Source organism: Conger conger, chromosome 4 (genome assembly GCF_963514075.1).
Source record: "Conger conger chromosome 4, fConCon1.1, whole genome shotgun sequence".
In the NCBI taxonomy this organism is placed as follows: domain Eukaryota; kingdom Metazoa; phylum Chordata; class Actinopteri; order Anguilliformes; family Congridae; genus Conger; species Conger conger.
In genome coordinates, this window is record NC_083763.1 from 46,509,921 (window position 1) to 46,532,595 (window position 22,675).

General features: G+C 40.8%; 2 protein-coding genes across 3 annotated transcripts; both read left to right on the forward strand.

The window, feature by feature from the left end:
- Positions 1-2,415: 2,415 nt before the first annotated feature.
- On the forward strand, positions 2,416-4,929 carry otulina (OTU deubiquitinase with linear linkage specificity a). Its single transcript, XM_061238173.1, has 3 exons — positions 2,416-2,668; positions 2,838-2,959; positions 3,304-4,929. Exons 1-3 carry the CDS (start codon positions 2,555-2,557, stop codon positions 3,725-3,727), a joined length of 660 nt encoding a protein of 219 aa, XP_061094157.1. The 5' UTR covers positions 2,416-2,554; the 3' UTR covers positions 3,728-4,929.
- A 206-nt stretch (positions 4,930-5,135) lies between these two features.
- On the forward strand, positions 5,136-22,021 carry LOC133126211 (uncharacterized). 2 transcript variants are annotated; one of them, XM_061238172.1, is made up of 10 exons: positions 5,136-5,276; positions 5,828-6,111; positions 9,869-11,740; positions 12,443-12,637; positions 13,559-13,632; positions 14,896-15,002; positions 16,023-16,166; positions 16,776-16,904; positions 18,462-18,731; positions 20,049-22,021. In XM_061238172.1, the coding sequence occupies exons 2-10, from the start codon at positions 5,936-5,938 to the stop codon at positions 20,265-20,267; spliced, it is 3,186 nt and encodes a 1,061-aa protein (XP_061094156.1). In that variant the 5' UTR covers positions 5,136-5,276; positions 5,828-5,935; the 3' UTR covers positions 20,268-22,021. The 2 variants fall into 2 exon arrangements, with proteins under 2 accessions (XP_061094156.1, XP_061094155.1); XM_061238171.1 differs by having other exon boundaries at positions 5,160-5,295.
- The last annotated feature ends 654 nt before the right edge of the window (positions 22,022-22,675 follow it).

The window sequence follows — 22,675 nt, forward strand, 5'->3', positions numbered from 1 at the left end:
CGAAGCGGTTGAAGACTGGCGGGTGGCTCCGTTGGAAGCGTGCTTCACTGGATAAACTTGACGTGCCCCGTTAAGGATAGCCGATCTGTCTTGCCAACGCAGTAATTTGAAGATGAGGGTGCGTGGCTTGTTGGAGTTAGCCTCTCCTCCATTATACACACGATGAGCCCGCTCAATGTCAATGTTTCGGTCCACCAATGAAGGGATCCACTTGGGGAGATTATCTTTGAGGTAGCCGATTGCATCCGAACCCTCCACTGTTTCTGGTAAGCCAACCAGCCTTACGTTATTTCTTCGCTCCCGGTCCTCCAGATCTGTTAATTTTGTAGTGAGCTGTTCTAGCTGTGTTCTTAGCTCGATAACCGATCGCCTATCCTCTCGTGCAGCTACCTGAACAGACTCCATGCGGTCTTGGGTCCTTTTAGTAGATTGGGCTACATTTTCAAGTTCACTGCTAATCTCCTTCACAGTTTCATTAGCTTTTTTAATTTCCATTCGTAAATCACGCAGTGCTGGGACCAGGATAGAGTCAACAGCTTCCCTGACAGCGGAGGCTACCACCACATCTAGACCACGTTGTTGTTCTTGGAGGGCTAGCTTTATGCCATTAGCTATAGCTGCATCGAGTTCTTCCTTGGAGATGGCAGAATCCTTGAATTTTTTCTTTAAAGGCGATTGTTCATTATCCCTTTTCCGTGTTTCTTTGTTTGGGGAAGGATTCATGATTGAAACGATGTCGAAGTATTCGAGGTATATGATAGGATTATTGAGAAAACAAGACTATGAGAGCAGAGCTCAAAACTATGCCAGCATCGCTGCCGATGGGTCACGTGTCTTCTCCGATCTTCTGGGGTTTTCACAAGTTTGCAAAGAAAAAAACCCACAAAAGAATATCCAGTGAGCAATTCTGCAGAAAGAAATGCCTTGTTAATTACAGATGTCAGAGGAGAATGGCCAGACTGGTCAAAGCTGACAGGAAGGTGACAGTAATGCAAATAACCAGACATTACAACAGTGGTATGCAGAAGAGCATCTCTGAACACACAACGCATCATTACTTTAAGTGGATCGGCTACAGCAGTAGAAGTAAAAAAAAATTGCCACCTAATAAAGTGCTCACTGAGTGTATATGCACATGGAGTACTATCTTGAAATACCAGAGAGAAAAATATACCGAAGTCATGTCATGCAAATACCTGCATGAAATGCAAAAAACGGTAAACAAGCATCAACTGAATACATCTCACGACAAGCCTTTGTAGAGGCAGTATAAAACTTTGCGTGGATAAAGCCTCAGTCTTGACTGTTGAATATGAACAAAACTGCTGTTGTTGAGACCTTGTATTCATATATTACAGGGCCTCTTTTCTTTTTTTAAATGGCATCAGTGAATTAATTTACTAATAACTCGTGGAAAACTATTGCTGAAGACGGTCCATACGACATGAGTAAAATTAAGCAATGCTGCCATCTAGTGGGTCGTATGCCACATGTTCCATTCCCAGGAGAACGTAATTTAAAATCGGCCTACTTAAATTGGGCCGTCTTTCAGATTACTGTACAGGTAAAGTCACCCATGATCAACGAAATACACATGGAAAGGGCAAGACTTTTAAACCCAACATGAAAATAACCTGTTGTCACAGAGAATACAATATTTGCCATATTTATTGGAATAATACAATAAGCTTTTAAAAAATTTTTTTAACAAAGGTTTTTTGTAGAAAGCTTCATATTTATTGCTAGGGTATCAAAAGGTAAACCAGCATATTTAATGAAATAGGCCTAAATGTGTTTGCACTTTCATAATGGAAATAGTCAACATAAAGTCATATATATTACATTGAATGAGAGTTTTGTGTTATTTTGATATTATATGTTTAGTGTTGCTGATTATTGGTGTGTTAGAGTTGTTGTTTCTATTCTTGTAACCTATTAAAATGGCTTTGAAACTGATTATTTGTTCTTTAAGAAACGTGTTAAAGGAATGCTAAGAAATGTTCAATTACAATTAAATTACAATTAAAATGATAAAAGTGATTACTATTCAGCATACACGTTAAACACTGTTCATACTCACTCAGCCCATTACGTTCCCCGACTACACACAGTCCGTCCTCTACTTATATAAGTTACATGAGGAACATGATCATTCCCTCAACCTTCCCTTTTTGCTACCGCAAGCCAAGAATTGTCGAGGTATGTAAGAACGGCAAGAACACAGACACATTGTAAATCACATGCGGTGGCGAATGCACTTTTAGGGGTTTTGAAGGAAACAAGATTAGCAAATATCATATATTTCAGGATATGTATCCGGTTCTGACCCTGTATCGGTAGGTAGCGGTAATGCACATCTTATGGTGAATACCAACCGCCGTTAACCCCCAAAACATAGAAGAAGAATAGCCCAAGAAGACGACGCACAATAATGACGTATGCTGACGGTGAACTGTGTCGCATATGCGAACGATTACGAAAGCTAGCTAAGGGAAAATAATAATTTTAATACGTTTTTTATTGTTCCTAGAAATAATCTTAAAGTTGTGACCTTATGTCTTGGGTGAAATCTGTTTCCGTTGTCAGCGAGGATGTCTTTGAAGAAGATGGAAGTGATATTATTCTTCAGAATAAAGAGTGGAACAACAATATGTCGAAACGAGTAAAGGTAACTTAACGTTACGACACGACAAGAAGGCAGTGACGCTGCCTATTTTATTTAAATAACAGTAAGAACTAAATGTCATAGTGATTCTGCACAAACTGTTTACATAACCTGTTATCATTAATCAAAATGCATGTAGTCTTAACTGATTAAAAAGCCGTCCTTTTTGCAGGACGGCTACAGGGATGGTGTTGATGCAGGGAAAGACGCATCACTGCAACGTGGTTTTAACGTTGGTTATAGGGAAGGAGTGGAAAAAATGGTTGCGGTTGGACAACTGAAAGGAATCCTGAGGTAAGGTTTATTTTAATTATTTGTTGTACTTTTCACACTATCACATAAAATCCCTTTACTGTACATGCCAATCACTGAAAGAACACAAAATTAACCACAGGCTTCTGACTTGTCCAAGAAGATTAGCTTGTCGCCTGTCGGCTAATGGGGATCCTAAATAAACGAACAATAAACGTCCATTTACAAACCGTTACCATGTGACCAAATAAAGCCAAAAAAGTAGTTAAAATGACTTGTCTTTCCTTTGTGTTTGTGGCACCATTATACATACTGCTGCTGCCAGTCACAGTGCACACTACCAATTGGTTGTCTCTGAGTCGGCATCTCCTTATACCCCTCTGTAGCGCATTGCAGTGCTGGTGTCAGCTGCAGCACCCAGGCTCCCCGGCATTCTCCTCTATCAGCCACCTCCTCCAGGATGTGTCAAGGCACGAGGACCGGGTGATCGAGAGGATGAAAATGAATGTGGGGCAGCAACCGCCGGCTAGTGTTGGGGAGATTACAGAGGCCGTCGAGGACCTGCAGATGGAGCACTCCGACACGGGGTGCGGAGGCGGCGGCTGCAGCAAGGACAACTGTTGCAGGAAGGAGCAGACACCAGAGGAGGGCCCTACTGCGCTGCAGACCCCGTGCCAGAGCACAACACATCCCACCTTCAGCGCAGAGGAAAGTGTGGAACCACTGTTGAAGAGGTGTATGGACTTGGTGGTGGAGCTGGGTCTCCCGGAGGAGCTGTTACATAATTTGCAACAACTGAGGAGTCTATAGTTACGGCAGTAGCATTCATAATCATAACATATGTATAGATCGGTGGTCCTCACCCCAGTGGTCCTGGAAAGCCACAGGGTGTGGCTCGCTTTTTGAATCGATCAGCACTTAATTGACCGATTAAAGCAGTTAATTACAGTTAACTCACCTCATCTGGTTTCTTGGGTCTGAATTGGTTGCTGATATTTAGGTGAGCTCTCCAGGACCAGGAGTGAGGGCTATGAGCTCATTGCTTCCTGTGGTTTGCCAGTGCTAGTATGAGAATGCTTTCTGTAAACTACATGCCAGACATGGTGTGTTGATGTCACAGTGGAAACATGAAATGATTTCCATCTTTCAAACGAGTAATTTGTATAGTATGAATTGGCAGTGTAAATTTTCACATTTTCGTTCAATTTTTTTTGAGTTGTCATTTGTGTTTATAGGAATTTAAATACTGAGACGATATGATAATATAATATTTATTTTTACTGGTGTTATGAAAGGGTTGTCATTGGATACAGGGGATGGAGCAATGGACCTGACGATCACAGGTTTGCTTCAGAACTGGGCCACTGCTGCTCTATCCTTGAGCAAGCCGTTTCAGTTTTAGTTGCTATAATGTTAAATCCAGCTGATATTGGCCTTGCACATTATGTACTCCTGGTCATTTGTACTTGATTTGGTTGTCTGAAAATAGAACACATCATGTAAATGATATTATTTATAATAACATTGTGTCATAAGTAATATTTTTTACAAAAATCCCTAACAATAAAGAATCACTATATTTAAAAATACACAAGCTTAGTACATACATATGAGTTTGACAGGTTGGTGTGCAGTTTTCTGTCAGCAAAGTGCGAGAGAGAGAGAGAGAGAGAGAGAGAGAGAGAGAGAGAGAGAGAGAGAGAGAGAGAGAGAGAGAGAGAGAGAGAGAGAGAGAGAGAGAGAGAGAGAGAGAGAGAGAGAGAGAGAGAGAGAGAGAGAGAGAGAGAGAGAGAGAGAGAGAGAGTATATTTTCTATATTTCAGAAGTCATTTGCCCCTTTCCATCTCTTCGATCCTTTTACAAATTGCTTTTTTGTATCGCAAGATGACGTTTAAAAGCTAGGTCCTCCACCTCCATCGATACCTTTAAATGTGCTCTATAAATAAAGTTCACTTGACTATGCTATTAAATCTGTAAATATGTTCTAACGAAGCCTCAGCAAATAAACTGATTATTATTATTTTTTTAAATAGCTGCATGTTCAATCCAGCAATCCAGAATGAATCACAGTCAGAGGTCAACACAGCCGAAGCCTTTGAACCAAAACACAGATAAACTGCTTTCCAGCAAGTTCATTACTTGACATTGGATATCTTACAGAAGCTATTTCCTGATCAATTAAAATATCAAGGGAACGACCATCTGTGTGAAAAATATGAAACGTTGCCTTGTTCACCGAGAAGCGGAACTGCCAATTTTCGTGCAGACGGAAAGTGAAACTCCGTGCACAAAACTTCCTGGTGTGCATGGTCATGTAGGCGAGTGTCTCTCGAGCGAAGGCATTTGAAGCTGGCCCAAGGTAAGGTAATAAATTCAAGGTAAAGTGCAATAATTTCTTAGTTTGTCAGTTACATTTTAAATTCTGATTTGATTCGTCATAACATCAACGTAGGATTGGTTACAAAATTAGGCTACTGACTAACCAGCTCGATGTAAACAATGAGTAACCTAACCTTCATGCTTCTTTAAACGGAACTCGTCTAACAAATTGAAGGCATTTTGGTTTTAGCCAACAACTTTTTTATTATTATTACAGGACGATTTACTTTATTCTTTTATTTAACGCGCCCAGTTGGAATCTAATATTACACCGCGTGTGTACGCTACTGTACATTCATCTCTGTTACGCCTTCTACATTCCACGCCTGCCTTATATAATAGCTAGCCTACTTTGCACAGATCTAGAAACTGAACATTACAGCCTGAACACAACAGTATTTCACCAGTATTTACTGTAAAAAATCAAAGCAAATAAGTTGCTATAAATATTACCGTTCGACGATAGTAGTCTATGTCGTTCTGAAGACCTGTTGGTGAATGAATGTCTGAATCTGTGTTTCCTTTCTTCAGTCACAAGGACTACCTCTGGATATGGCTTTGCATATGATTTTCCTTTTGTGGATGCCCTAGGCCTCGATTTTTATGTTTACTAAACAAGGGCAAATAAACTGATCAGAAATGGGGTCCGCTTGCTGTAAACAGCAAAAAACCGAAGAAACACAAAGCTTGCTGGATGGCGCGAACAAAGACGCCGACTCTTCGTCAAAAGGGAGTGAAGAAGAGGCTCACGGGGTGCAAGGAGGTTTTACGAATGAACACGGAGATGAAGACTCAAATTGTACCAAAGAAAACAGGTAAATGACTGAGTCACATGGGTGCATTTATCTATGATTATTCACCAAATGTGACCTAACTGAAATTAAATATAATATAAAGCGTAACCAAGCCATTTTATGTTATACCACCAGCCTTTTCATAAGCTGTTTTTTATTTTTTACATGGATTCACATGCGTGTAGCTGTGCATAACCAGAGAATCAGGCAGCTATACTGTAACAATGAGTCTTTGTAAGTACGTCACCATGTTGTGCATTAAGCTCGTGTATGGATGGACATACTGGTGGAACAATTACTTATTGAAAAATGTCTGGTGCCAACTCTTGTCCCTTTCACAAATCTTTTTTTTAAATGATCAAGAGAAAATTCAAATATGCCTTGTTTATAAACAATTTACACACTCATTTGTATTTGCAAAGTCCCTTTTCAAATACAAAGGGTATTGTTATTTTTTTTCCCTTTGGTGCATAGGCCTCTCACAATCTAGCATAAGCTTGTAGGAAGGCCCTTATACGGTGTTAAGTGGGTGTCAGAAATGCAACATAGACCAATATATTCATGTTTAAAAAGGCACTCAGCTCATGTAATGAAATTAAACTGATTGAAAAAATGTACATACAAAGTATTACATTAAATTTTATATCAATCCAATTATTTACCTTTGATTATCAAAAAACTTGATAGTGATTCACTTAAAAAAAATGTTTTTAAATAAACCGGTTAGGCTACTGTAAATATTTTATCTGAACAATGTCTGTAAATAACTTCCTGCTTGATTATCATGGCTGCACTGTTGCCAGAAGATGCTCTGTCACATTAGTAAGGGCTTTGCCATTGATGTCACAATGAATAATCAAGACGATTCAATTGCAGTGCCTTTATTTTATTCAAAAACTCATCAGCTTTCCGAAAAATGATAGCACAGCAAGAGGCTTGAGGACTACTTACCTGAATGGTCCAGTTTGGAAGCTGAGGTTTTATTTAGCTACTCTTTTTACTTTAGTCTAACTTCTCACTCTCAGATGTTTCATGAATACCACCATTGTTCACTCGATTTCAGTTTCATGAATATTCCCAGTTTGCTAATTGCTGATAATAACCTTATAATGAACTAGGGTGAGCAATAGCTACTGCTCATTAGCTAGCTAGGTGTTTATATTAGCTGAATTTATCACTTCTCTATTTTATATCTAATGTGATAAGGCAAAAGTAAGGACTTTCTTACTTCAGACCTTCTGTTCAAACTTTGTGAATTCTTGCTACCATACCCTGGATAGGCTGTGGATATGTTGGAATGTTTCTTACAAACAAACACTGCAATGTATGCGTAACATTCCACTGTTGTGGACAATACAGTGCTGAAGATTATTCGTTTTTCTATTCCCGATGAATCCAAGGATAACTAGCAAGCTCTATAATTTCACTGTTGCCTTGTGACACTGTATGTGTCTGAACATACTATGCTATATTGTGGATATGTCACCTGATCAGTTTCTGAACTGCGCTATCATACATTATAGCAACATTAGAACCCCCCAAATACACCAAAAGGCGGAAGTATTTGAGAGGTGAAGGAAACGTGTGTAGACTTACCAATGCTATTGCATTACCTGTGGTTTATTTCCAAATGCTGTCTCAAGATCTTTATTCAGCAACCAACGTACTACACCGCCAATGACACCTAACTATTTCCCACAACATTAGCTATCTAAAGACACCAAACACTGTATGTGGAAAACCCATGGTTTATACAGTGCTATTTCAACTCATCAGTTCTGGGAGCGTTCCACTGAGGTGGCAGAATTGCGCAGAGGCAGCACAATGACGGGAGCAATAGTCCTGTATTGAGGCGCACTGTCTTTTCATCAAACCTTGCTGACCCTATGTCAACATGGTCAACACTGTCTGTTTCCTTTTGGGGGTCTGCAGAGAGGCACACTTATGTAAAATGCCCTATACCTTCACAAAAACTTGGATGGCCTGGGAAGAATTAAAATAACACTGTCACACCCTTCACAAATATTATATATTTGCCTACTTCACCTGTCTCTCAGCTGAATGGCAGTGGTAATCAGGAGAAATCTTGACTACTCTTTTTCCCTTCAGATAATATTAATACATTTCAAATTTTCATTTTATCAATTGTTCTTTGGGTTTCACTGAAGACAGAGAAGGCCACGATGGTTCCCCATTCCCATATATGGGTTTAGAGTAGTTTCACACTGGTCAGCTTTGGAGATCAGTTCCCAAACAGAGTTTAGAAACATAACCTGTTCCATTTTGAAAGGTGTCCTGTTTCATTTCACATTCATATACAAACTCGAAGCCCAAACAAACTCCAGCCCATTTGTATTTATCATGAAAAATTCTAATGGGATTATTGAAGGTATGTCAAATGCAAGGTTCATTTCCTGGTATCACAGTGATATTGTACATACTGGTTGCAATCATACCAAGAGCACCTTAGTCCCAGTTGGTTTTGGTTTTGTTTGATAGCTTTTGGTTTCTCTTTAATCAATAGATATAAGATAAATTCTTACAGTTTGTAATGTTTTAATTTTTTGCATAACAGTTATCAGTTTTTTGCATATCAGTTATCGACCCCCTATGATGAGTCTCATGTTTAATCTTTTGGAAAGGTAACACAGGGGGAAAAAAACATGTTCTAATGAGGTACCCTCTTATTTTGGTTGGATTATTGGATTATTATTGCTTCTTAAAAATAAGAGTGATACAACTGTTAAGTATTTAGGATAACCGTTGCAATAAAAGATTCAAATTGTTACTGCTTCATTTTGACTTTGAGCTATGCACATTGTAGTTCACAATGACCCCCATTCCCAGTAGGGCATTTTACATAAGTGTGCCTCTCTGCAGACCCCCAAAAGGAAACAGACTGTGCTGACCATGCTGACGCAGGGTCAGCAAGGTTTGATGAAAAGACAGTGCTCCTCAATACAGGACTATTGCTCCCATCATTGTGCTGCCTCTGCGCAATTCTGCCACCTCAGTGGAATGCTCCCAGAACTGTTAAGGTGAAATAGTACTGTATAGATCATGGGGTTTCCACATAGTGTTTAGTGTCTTTAGATAGCTTGTTGTGGGAAATAGTTTGGTGTCATTGGCGGTGTTGTACACTGTTCGCTGAATAAAGATCTTGTAGGAATAAACCACAGGTAATGCAAGTTACCTGTGAGTCAGCATCCGGCTGTGCTGCAAAGGTTAACCAGGTTTGTTTTACATACAACAATGGTCCAGCTGATGTTATCTCTGTAACTGCCCTCTTGTGACTCTTTATTTGATGATTTGTTGTTTTCTTGTAAACCCAGGGTATATAGAGGGAAACGTGGAATGGTTCGAGGAGACTCGCTGATACGACCTCCTGCGCACCATTTGCTTGTTGCCATTCATATTACACCTTGTAATTCTTGCAACACATTGTCATTCTATTTCTGTACTGCACACTTTTGTTGAACTGTTAGAACAGAGGAGCAGTTTAACTTATCTTTTGGAGTCAGATAAACAAGAACAAAATGAAATTAACCCTGTTCCTGGAGCATTGGTAAGTCTATAAGCATTTCCTTCACCTCTCAGATACTTCCGCCTTTTGGTGTATTTTGGAGTATGTTACATACTCTAACATATTGTAATGTTACTGTGTTAGTAAATGTAATGGGTAATCCTGTATCAATGTAATCTGTGCCATGTATGAACACTACATTGATTTAGAATTATGTTGTGTTTGAATGTCTCCTCATTGTGTCTGTCACAACAGGGGAATGGGAAGTGAGGCGCAGGTGGACAATGTGTTGACAGTTGTGCAGGTAAACCAAGAGGTGGGCAGTGAAGTGCCAAATCTGGAGACGGATGAGAAGAAATGCCCTGAAGACTCCTTCCCTAAAATTGAAGATGGACACACACCAGACCACAATCAGGAGATCAATTTGATGTATGTAGAAGATGAAGAGACAGGAAGTGCACACGTACTGTATCCTGTCCCCAAAATTGAGACTATACATGTCGAAGACCCCCCTAAGCTAGAATACCTACAAGTTGAACCAACTGCAAAAAGATCTGAGAGTGAACTGTCTTCTTCCGCAAAATTTGAGGATGTGCGCAGAATAGGCCTTTCCCTCAAGAGTGAGTCTATAAAGGAAGCAGACCCTTCTCTTAAGAATGAGACTGTAGCAGCTGCAGTCCCCTACCTCGAGAGGGAGACTGTAGAGGCAGTGGACCCCTTCTTCAAGAAGGAGACTTTAGCTGCAGTAGACCCCTCATTTAAGAAGGAGACTGTAGAGGCAGTGAACCCCTTCTTTAAGAAGGAGACTGTAGCTGCAGTAGACCCCTCACTTCAGAAGGAGACCATAGAGACAGTGGACCCCCTCTTCAAGAAGGAGACTGTAGATGCAGTAGACCCCTCACTTAAGAATGAGATTGCAGAGGCAGTGGACAACTTGTTTATGTATGAGTCTACAGAAGGTGCAGACCCTGAGCCTACAGAGGTAGTGATGCCCTCCCTGACCATTGAGAAGATAGTGGAAGTGGAACCCTCCCTTACCACTGAAACAGTGGAGGTAGACGACGTGGAACCCTCCCTTACCACTGAAACAGTGGAGGTAGACGACGTGGAACCCTCCCTCACCACTGAGACAGTGGAGGTAGACGAAGTGGAACCCTCCCATACCACTGAGACAGTGGAGGTAGACGAAGTGGAACCCTCCCTTACCCCTGAAACAGTGGAGGTAGACGAAGTGGAACCCTCCCTTACCCCTGAAACAGTGGAGGTAGATGAAGTGGAACCCTCCCTTACCACTGAGACGGAAGAAGTAGTGGAGCCCTCCCTCAAGAAGGAGACTGTAGAGGCAGTAGGCGCCTTGTTTGAGTATGAGTCCATTGAAGATGCAGACCGCTTCATTAAGAATGAGCCTACAGAGATAGTGGACTCCTCGCTTGAGAATGAGCCTACAGAGGTAGCTGACTCCTTGTTTGAGAATGAGACTGTAGAGGCAGTGGACCCCTCCCTTAAGAATGAAGCCATAGAGGCAGTGGACTCCTTGCTTGAGAAGGAAACCGTAGAGGCAGTGGACTCCTTGCTTGAGAAGGAAACCGTAGAGGCAGTGGACTCTTTGCTTGAGAATGAGACTGTAGAGGCAGTGGACTCCTTACTTGAGAATGATCCTACAGAGGCAGTGGACTCCTTGCTTGAGAATGATCCTAGAGAGGTAGGGGACTCCTTGCTTGAGAATGAGACCGCAGAGGCAGTAGACCCCTCACTTGAGAGTGAGACTGTAGAGGCAGTGGACACATCATTTAATTATGAGCCCCCAGAAGATGCAGACCCTGAAGCTACAGTGGCAGTGCTGCCCCCCTTTACCATGGAGACAGTGGAGGTGGGGGAACCCTCCCTTACCATTGAGACGGTGGAGGTGGTAGAACCCTCCCTTACCATGGAGACGGTGGAGGTGGGGGAACCCACCCTCAAAAGTCCATCTTTGCAGTCAGAAGAGCCCTTACCTGGGACCCAGGACATGAAGGCAGACTACTCAACCCCTAAGTCTGTTGATGGACTTGTAGGTTCTAATGCAGTGTTCCCTGATGAAGCCTCCCCACCAACCGATCATGAACCTTGCATGGAAAATCTCTCCAGGTAAGTTGTATTGTGCCATCCAGTGCTTTGGCCTGCTGGGTTTGTTGCTCTGTCCTCACCAGTAACTTATTTGTGTACTGAAGTCATACTTTTGTGACATCTGAAACGTGACATCTGAAATAATATTGATGACATTTTTACTTTTATTTTATGGCATTTGTAACAAATTGCTGTCCTTGATTTCATGACAGTAAATGTGAGCGCAATATAGCTTTAAGGGAATTTCCTAAATAGTTTTAAAGAAAGATGATTCAGAAGGAGCGTATGCATTTATGTTAGGGGTGGGACCATTAAGGCAAGAAATGAAGTCCTTGCCTGCAGATTCTTAAACATTGAGAAAGAACATCATTGGAAAAAATGATGGCAGATAAAGCCATGCCTGGTAAAAAAACAAGCTTTTATTCTATCCATTGTCACACTGGCTAGCCTACGCCAGAGAAAATGCTCTGTGATTTCAGTGGCCCTTTCAGCAGGTCTACTGCTGTTAAATTTTTATTTTAGTACTGAAGTAAACGCAGGGACAAATATGCTTATATTTTCAGTAAATGTTCTGACCCTAATATAGATAGCTATAAGCTTATTAGCTAAAATAGAATTTGATCTTTTTAAGTGAAGTTTACTGTTGTTGGCAGGTTAAAGGTATCTCATGCTCAGTAATTTTTATACATGTTGAATGCAAAAATGCAATATCACATTTGACAGGCCAGCACATGAAGACGCTACAGAGCTGGTCTTATCCTCAGATGGAGAGTCTGAGGATGAAGAACAAACCAGGGAGGTGGATGTTCCAGCAGCTGTCGGAGAGACATCAGATGTGAATGATGACATCCATGGCATCATGTCACCCAACCAAGCTACAGAGCCCTCCCTTATGGATGAGCTTGTACCTCGAGAAAGGTGACAACAGCAGTTCACATTCCTGGGTGGCCACACAGAGTTTCTCAACTGCCACAGGTGTTTCAATTGGTTCAGTTGGTTCAGTTAGGCGTTTACGGACGTTCCATATCCATTAATTTTTATGAATGATACAAATAAATAGTGGAGGTTAAATGTTAAATGACTGACTGTTCAATATGTTCATACTTGCTGCCTTTTTGATAGGCTCTGAAACTTGGGGATATACAGTGCAGTCCGTAAGTAATTGGACAGAGGTACAGTTTCTGTTGTTTTGGATCTGTTCTCCAGCACATTGGATTTTAAATGAAACTGAATGTGAGGGTTGAGTGCAGACTGTTGCCTTTAATGTGAGGGTATTTACAGTACTGTGCAAAAGTCTTGTGTACCCAAGTTTTTTTTAAACATAAATTTGGTCTTTGATGTTTCTTTTTTTGGTTTCTGCTTTAGTCATTCTGCATAACTGTCAATTGAAAGGAGAAGTCACAAGACATTCCATATCAAACGATTTGTCAGAATTGCAGCCCTTTTTATACAGTCCCCCCATTTCAGGGTGCCATAACGTTTAGGACAAATGGCTTCACAGGTGTTTCTGACTAGTAAGTTTTATGTCAATCGCTTTCTTGGTGCAGGTGTTAGAGAGCTTTCAGTATCTCTTCTGGACTTTTGTTTGCCTTTGGAGTCTGTTATTTGCATTTGTGAACATGAGGAATAGAGTTGTGGCAATGGAAGTCAATTATGAGGCTGAGAAAGGGGTGTGAAAACAATAGGCTTACCAAGATTTAACCACATGGGAATTTTTTGATTGCAAATCGAAAATCTAAACATTATGGAGGGCACTAATTGAAAGTATTCCATAAGTAAATTATAAGGAGTCTGTTCAGTGTTTTCTCTGCCCTTCAACCCTCTTCCTGCCTTTTTCAGTATTGAGGACCTATACTGTGCGGAACAGGAGATTGTCCAGCTTGAAAAGACAGAGCCTCTGCTCCAGATAACACGTGAGCCATTCCCATTCAAGAGACCTGCCTCATTTTAGGCAGCTAGCCTCTACAAACACATTCAGTGGGGTTCAAAAGTCTGAGACCATGAGTGAAAATGCATTTTGCATTCCTTTCTAATTTAATACGAATGTTTTCATTACAAATGATATTATCAGCATAACAATTTGAGTGAAAAGTTGAATGTCTGAAAAATATACACAAATTTCAGAATTTCTTGGTATTTGGTATGTCCCCCAGCTTTAATGGCCACATGCACTCAAGTTGTCTTGGACAATGTTCCAAAGAGCATCTTGTGATGTTTCTGAATGCTAGGCTTTTGTCATTCTTTAATTGTTCCTATAAATGTTCAATGGGGTCAGGTGGTTGCACTCCTTGCTATTTGTTGGTATTCAAGTGGTTCTTGAAGTAACTCATTTATTTCCAAATTCGAAAACTTTCTGTTTATTTCCATGATTACATGAAAAATAATTAAATAATTCAAAATTCAATAAATCAATATGGTCTCCGAATTTTGGACCCCACTGTAGGTTTCTCCTCTTTTTCCTCAAGTACTTTTAACTTCCCTGAAAACACTGCTAGATTTCAAACAGAATGCCATGCTCACACAGTACATAACCACTGCATTTTAAAAATGGCGCATGAATAAGGGGTAAATGGAAATATGATTTTTGGAAGGACACTGTGCTAGAGCATTGCTGTATTCCTGACTATTTGAAGACTATTTTGCACCCTATTCCTGTGGGTTTTCACACCAACCCTAAAAAAGCACACCTCATTTAACAGTTGGAGATCTCATAGAGCTGCTAATTACTAGAATCATTTATGCCAAAGTAGGGTTGAAAAGAAATTGTATAGGATCTCCAGGAACATGGTTGGGCAGCCCTGCGGTATGGATAAGGTTTGTGGGTAGCCTATTCATCATTAGGGTCTGTCTGAGCCAGAGATAGAAGACCTGGGGGGAGTGACCTTGATTGAAACTTTGATTCCATTTTGTCTCCCCCTTTATGATTTCAGCTACTGTATAGTCATTTGTCACCTTCAGCAGGAGAGTCATTTCATCTGGAAATGAATCAATGGTCAAAACTGCAGGGGAAATAGGAGTAAAACTGAAATGTAGCTTGCCGGAATGTAAAATCACCTGTGTATTGTCAGTGGGACCCATGGCATGCTTGAAGGTAGACTGGGAAGTATGACATGCATTTTGATGTGCTGGAAGTGTTGCTGAATGAATTGTGCATGTTCTGTGTCTCTGGGGTTCAGCTCCTGGGGTTCAGGACAGGAGCAGTGTGGCACCAGGGGTGGACATTCTGGCTTACTGTCAAAGGGAGTGGAAAGGCAACACAGCCACAAGTGCCATCATAAGAAAGGTTTGTTTCTACATCATCTGTGAGCCATTTTGTTTTATAGTGTTTTACCATATAAAATGACTCCTCACCTTTGGTCTTCAGAGGTAAGAGGTTCAAAGTGTAATTCAACCCTAGCCTTGTTAAATGGCCTTGAGTGAATGTATTAACTCTTTTCTTTCACTTAAATTGAAATAATGAAGACAAGTAAACCTGCTGGATGTTAGGACCATGAGTATGTAGATATCGAGGTGTTCAGGAATTAAATAATCTATGGTGGCTCTGAAGTACAAAAGACAAAAACGAAAGGCAAAAATAAAAACTTAAAGCTCTGAAGTGAAAATCACAAGCATAGTTAAAATGATTGCCTCTGAATTGCAGGCAGCACTGAAGAATACATTTGCAAAAACGAGAGCCTCTGAAATGTAATTGCAGCATACAAACGCAAAATGGTGGCTTAGTAACGGAAATGTGTGGTCATTGTTGTTGCAGACTTGAGGATTTGCCATTGGTAGCTTCGTTCAGTTTTCTTGAATTATATTTATTTAATTTTAAACATGAACTAAGTTGAACTGTAACACTTTTATGTAGCTTTTATGTAGCTAGAAACATGCTTCATTGTTCATTGCTAAATAAGCCAAAGTGAATTTAGGATTTCACTTTACAACTAAGATCACATTTAAAATTCAACAAATATAATTCAAAATAACCTACCACACTTGCACTTCAGAGATGTTCGCTTTACATGTTTGTGATATTCACTTCAGAGCTGTTTTTGTGCTTTCTTTTTGAACTGCAAGATTTTGTTTTTGTGCATGCACCTCAGTACCTCTCTCTGTACTTTCCCTCCTGATTGTTTTAGACATTTTTTGAAGGCAAATGATTTGCATTGTGTTATGTAAAACTGAGAACTGCGCGAGGTTACGCCCTTGATCACGCTGTGTCACATTTGCATGAACTTGTTATAGCAAAGAAGCGGAGCCATTTGCATGGATCATATGACTGAGTAACCGGCTGACTGGTTCTTACCTGTTTTGCCTCTAGGGGTACTCTGTGCTGTCGCAGAGTTTTGAGGGCCTGCAAAGAGTCAGGGGTGATAACTACTGCGCCCTGAGGGCCACACTCTACCAAATCCTTTGTCACAGTGACAAGCTCCCGGCCTGGATTGAGGATGATGACATCACCCTGGTATGAGGCAATCATTTTTTTTGGGAGGGGGGAGACAGACTGACAGACATTTAAGTTAAAACCAAGTTGTTTGTAATGTGTGACTTTAGACATATTTTGGGTTTAGTACTTGCTCATTTGTACATTTAGGAAGGCAGAAGTATGATGTTGTATGCATCTGGAGTCTTGTCTTAAAGTTCCAAATAGCACTGCTGCTGTATCTTCGTCAATATGTACATGGATGGATTCCTGTGACCTTTGAAATTATAATTTCTTAATTGGAATTTCTTTGCATTTCGCAAAAACCTGGTGCAGTAAAATATACCTTCCATATAGGGTACACTTATGTTTGTAATCTTTTACTTATTTTTAGTTTGCAGAAAATGTTTAAAATGTGAAATTGAGTAATTCTGTTTTTAGGAGCAAAGGTAAAGAAAGGAGTGTAACATACTGTGCAGAACATTTTGTTTGGAATTTGCAGTTGCTTTGTTTTGTCTCCTCTGGCATAGACCTGTGCCAATGAGCACTTTACCAGCTCAGGTGAAAAAAAAAAAAAAAAACAGTTGTTTTTTGTTATTGTATAGAAGCCTTCCCCGGAGTCTTCAGAGTTCTCATGTTCTTGTTCCACAGTTGCCAGAGAATCTGGCTGCTGAGATAGAGCTAGTTGGAGGCTGGAAGTTTCCCCTTGGGCATGAGGCAGGAGGGAACAAGGGCGCTGTTGAGCAACTGAAACGTCACCTGAATCTCCTCCAGAAAACGGTGCGCCTCATTTGTCTTGACGCCATCTCTTTCTTGTGTACTATCTCCCTTTGTGTTACACCAAGGATTAGATTAGGGAGAGTACCTTTTACTATGATAGAGGCATTCAGTTTAATCCGATTAATCCATTGCCGGCTTTAGTATACGAGCAAAAGGTTAGATTTTTGGACATACTATGTTGTCATACAACGCCGCCAATTTCAACACTTTGATGACGGCAGCTAGTTCATGTGACCTTGTGTAAGGAAAACAGAAAATAAGATTTAAAACATAAATATATCCATATGACATATGGTTTTAACTCCGCTAAGCAAAGTTAAAAGTCATTCTTAAACTCTTTCGCCACTTTGGTTTGAACACCCCCATCTGTTTGCTTGGGTAGTAACCTAGCACAATGCACTGTGGGATACTCATACCAGGATAGTGTCCAGTGTTCCCACATTTTGATATTTCACTGAATGTCGTGTGGCATCCGGGTACCTTGAGCACACTTTTATACAGCTATGGTTTCAGGCATAATAACACTATTTTGACATCCTGAATAGTAAGATGGTATGCAATCCTAGTCTTTGAGAGCAGCAGGGTGTGTCTCTGACTCAGAACATAATTGTTCAGAAGTTGACACAGATGACTCGCTGTACCTGTTGTCTGGGATATGAACCAGTTGGGCAATTTGATGGGGATGTGAAGCACTCATATGACTTGAGTCATATGACTCTGCTTCATTAGATTTTTTTTAACCTTTGATAAGGTATGGCTCTACATTCAAAGTTGACCTGTATTTACTGTCACTAAGGTGCAGCCATCTTGGGACAAGCTAGCTTGTAATGTCGTTTGGTTGGTTTGTCTCAGCTGCCTACGCTATTCCTAATACTGGAGTTTAGACTTTAAATGAGCTCAACAATGAATCGTGAGGAGGAAAAAAACAAAACTGAGGACCTAAGGAGGGTCCTTTTGTATTGCCCCGTGGTGCTTCAATGGGTATTACGAAACAAAACGTAATTATTTCAATGATGTGCCTCTGATGGGACCACAGCTACTGTACCGCTGGCTGCCTACTAATGCTGACATACAGTATTTCTGCATTGATGATATCTGTATGGCATAGCACTATCTTGTCTGTATGCTAATCCAGTCGGACTGGTAAATGTCAGCATTCAGTGTGACATGCTCCATTGATTGTTTTGAATTCCCTATTCTCTAATAGTGTCTCTGTCATATTATGTGTACGCTGACTTCACTGTAAATTTAAAAGCTCTGTCTGCTTTTATGAACCCTAATAACCGACTAATGCTTTGCTTGCTAGTGGGAGACGGCATCTTCGGTAGTCGCGTGGAACAAAAGTAGCAGTTGCTAGGCACCTAGAAAGCCGAGGTGGAAAAGAAAGCACTTTAGCAGCGCATCCTCGCATGTCCACATGTGTATTCTTCCATACGCCTTCCTCTCCGCCTTCATACAAATGTGTACATTACTGGGTTTCTGATCGAGCTGAACAGCTGTGTTTGTTCCCGTGTCTCGGTTCCGCGGCTGGGCCTATGCGTTCGTCCACGGCAACAGTGGCGGGAGGCGGCGGAGGCGGGCGATGCCGAGGAGAGGCAGAGGCTGTGTGACGCGCTCTTTCGGGGCGGCGAGGAGGAGCACGCCCTCCTGGAGGCCGTCAAGCTCCTGATGCTGAGCTCGGCGGTGGAGCTGTACCAGCGCATGGGCCGCGACGAGGAGGTGCCCGTGTTCTGCTGGCTCCTCTTCGCCCGCGATGACTCCGAGAGCCCCGGTGCATTCCTCGCCAACCACCTCAGCCACGTCGGCTTCAGCGGCGGCCTAGAGCAGGTGGGCCCCGGCGCCAGTTGTGGGCCGGAACCTTCCGGCGGGTTGCGGGAGGGCTTGAAGTTGGTTGCAAGTTGACGTGTAACAAACAGGGCTGGGTATCGTCACTGATTTCCCGATTCGGTTCGATTCCGATTCGCGAGGTCCCAATTCCGATTCGCGAGGTCCCGATTCCGATTCGCGAGGTCCCGATTCGATTCAATTTCTGATTCGACTCAATTCTGATTCACAAGGTCCCGATTCAATTCAATTTCTGATTCGACTCGATTCTGATTCACAAGGTCCCGATTCGATTCAATTTCTGATTCGACTCTATTCTGATTCACAAGAACCCAATTCGATTTCCGATTCAATATCAGTATTTCACTTCCATGTTGCACAGCATACATATGGATTTGCTTTAGTCCAGCTCTTCTTTATCATGATTTTTAAATCCAAAATGCATCCAAATACCTGCCTTTCAGCTTGGCAGCAGTGGCTTCAGTGGAACAGCTCCCGCCATGCTTGTTGATTCAACTGAGGTTTAGTCTCGAAATGAACTGACTTTCCCCTCATACTTCTGTGGGTTCTGGACATTTTCACACATTCACGGAAAAAAGCATATATTGAAAGATCTTTCTTGGGATTTTATGAATCAATATTGGATCATTCAAATCCATTTGAACCCAGCCCGAGAAACAAATGACTGTTTGTAACAGAATTCTGACCATGATTATTGCCATAAATGAAAGCTGAAAGTACGCAAAAGCTAGCCATGAAAAAGGAGATTTATGAGCTGAAATAAAGATAAGAAATGAGCATGTCCACGAAACTGAATGTGGAACTATCATTTTTGGGGCTCTAAAATTAAATGAAAAGATCTATTTACTCATTTCTCACGGTATGATAAATGTTTACTTTACTGTACTACTTTCAGTGCCTGTTTCTAAGTCACCAAATGTTTTTTGGTAGGTTCATGGTAAGATTCTTGTCTTTTGTAGCTGAAAGGTCTATGATACTTAATAATATAATAGAAATTGTATATTTGAAATTGTTCATTTTAAATGTACAGACTCGTATGATTCACTTAAGACAAATCACTTGGTTATCTCGTAAGGACTGTCATTCTAGGACACTGTGAATGGTGTAAGTAGCACCATTCAAGGCATGCATCATAGGCATGCATCATAGGTACAGCCCAATCATTTTCGTAACACGTAACTCGTAACTCAATAAGAACTCAAGTTAATAATAATTTGCAGTTTTTCTCTTTACCTGCAGGTGGCCAAGTAAGAATCGCGCCATTGCAATTAAACTGAAGTTGCCTCTCTCATTCTACAGGTGGAGATGTTTCTTTTGGGGTATGCTCTACAGCACACTATCCAGGCTTACCGGCTATATAAGACGGACACAGAGGAGTTCATTACCTACTACCCTGATGACCACAATGGAGCCTGGCCGCAGGTCTGTCTGGTCACTGAGGATGACCGGCATTACAATGTCCTTGTGGAAAAATTGAAGGGAAATGATCTCCCAGAAGACCCAACAGTAGCCGAATGATAACCTCAATCTTTAATTTGATCAGTTAAAGGCCTACACACACGCATTGTCCGTGTTTTTGAGTTTTTCATGTTATCCTGGAGCCTTCGATTTGTGTATGCATATTTTAGAGTCTAACTGATATTTCTTTCGAGCTGTTGGTTAAACGATTTCACACATAACATGATGTATGTTTTTGCATAATTATCAAATGACGTTGCTACATTTGAACAGATAGGGCTGACCACAGGAGGTGGGGGGGGGGGGTTTAGGTCACTGCTCTTGTTGGTATCTAAAATGTTTTGTCAGCATTTTAGATACTAAAAACGGGAAGAGAGCACTGATGTGTGTAGGCCTTTAGTTTTTTTGTACCTCTTTTTATGTAATAGTTTGCAATCTAGCACACTAAGCATAATGTGAACATGGGACTTTTATTCTTCATGGCATGCATTTTATTTTTTAGTTATTTTTCACAATGTAGCTTAAAAGGGTAAATAATATATCAAAACATAAAAAGTTAATTAATATTCCAAATTTCAATTGCAATTCAAAATTTCTATTAAAATTCTGGGATTGTAATTGTGGTTGGAACAAAAATATGCCCCCCCCCCTCGGACCAAGATAAGAGTATCTAACGCAGTGTGAAGTATCGTATATAACCACAAAATGTTATTTTGAGGAAAAGAGCATCCAGTCCCTCTATTGTTCCCTATAGTATAATTGTGTGCTGTAGCAGCTCTTCAACACCTTAGCTTTCTCTAATGACACTCTAAATCACATTGCTTTTAGCTGTAAACATGTTTGTATGCCTTCTTTATAGTGACACATTTTAATACATGCCCCGGTATTGCGACATTGCTGTCATTTTGTCATAAAAACTGGTAGAAAAGTGTTCTGCAGCTGTAAAAAGCTTTCTACGGTTTTCTCTGGCCCCGCCCCAGTAGTGATGTCACAGAGTACCCTTTCCTGGGTACCTCTACCTCATATGAATGCCATATATAAATAAATAAATAAATAAATAAGAAAATTGTTGATGCCCTCAAAATTGTCCCTTTACTTTTTAATGGCTTACTTTCTCAAAGTCAGAAAGTCAGCTGACTGATCAATACTGCACAGAACACTGCCAGCATCTGATTGGTTAGAGTATACTTTATAATTGTGTTGATAGAGGAGCCAGGCTGAAACAGTGAGTGAAATTACTCTATATAAGCGAGCTTAAGTACCAGTCAGACATTTTATCATTGGAAATCATTCTGACTTATTGAACCAGCTTAGCTTCCTGTTCTCATGTTGTAAGTCATATTAGTTACAGGGAGGTTGCTTAGCCGATAAAAGATGCGATTCACATCGATATCGCTGTGGGACATACAAGCCAATACTCCCTCACAGAGCCTGTGCCATTAAATGGTAGTTGGTCTTGAGATGATTGTTTAAAAAAAGTGTTTTTCCACTTAAGTTCTTATACTGAAATATTTCATTGGGTTTCATGTAAAGATGTGCAGCTGAGATGACAGAAGACAAAGTTGCTTGGTGATCTGTTAAGGGCAATGTTCCAGTTCTGTTAGTCAGACATTCCTGTTTTCCCATATCACTGCTAATGATAGCAGTCAGAATATTGCAGAAGTGATTTAGGCAATGAAGGAAGGTGCCAAAAATCTGTCTTGTGTGTATACAGTAGCACAAACTTGGGTGCTTCTCCTATTTTCAGTGGACTATTGACCATTCCAGTGAAAGTGTACTGTGGTCTTTCCGCAGAAATAAACCCACTAAATATAGTTGATGGTGTCCGACTAGTCCTTGGATATCGAGTACTTCTTTGCCTGATAGGTATAATATATAGGTGTATTGAATGACTATTGCTTCTCATGCACCATGTTATCAAGAGTTCCCAGCAGTATGGTATCCAACATCCACAAGATAGGGCTCACAATGTGTTTTTCTTCTAGTATACAGTGGGCTGCAGAATTACTAGCACCCTTGACTGCGAATGCATGGAAATACTTCACTTGTACACCATATTGTACACATTTCCAGGGTTTTATTTTAGGCCCCGATATCCATAAGATGTTTGTGTGGTTGCAGGTACCAAAAACAATCTTTCCTGTTTTACAAGCACCTCTCATGAGCTTTACCAAGAACAGGTTGTTTTAGTGACCATCTTTAAGGCTAATTAATATCACTGAACCTCTGTTCTGATTGGCTGGCTAGCTCCAACGAACTATGTGCCGAGCGATTGGATTTCTTCTGGCTGCAAGGTGGGCGGTGCCGAAGGCGGACATAGAGTAGGAAGTGAGCGTATTATTGTGATGTCACAAATGGTATACATTGCATTGTAGTTGCCTTCTGCAAGCGTAACAGTTGTAAAAAAAAAAAAAGAATGTTCCTTTTGTTTGAAATGAAGTAATTTGCAACATGTATTATAGATTATA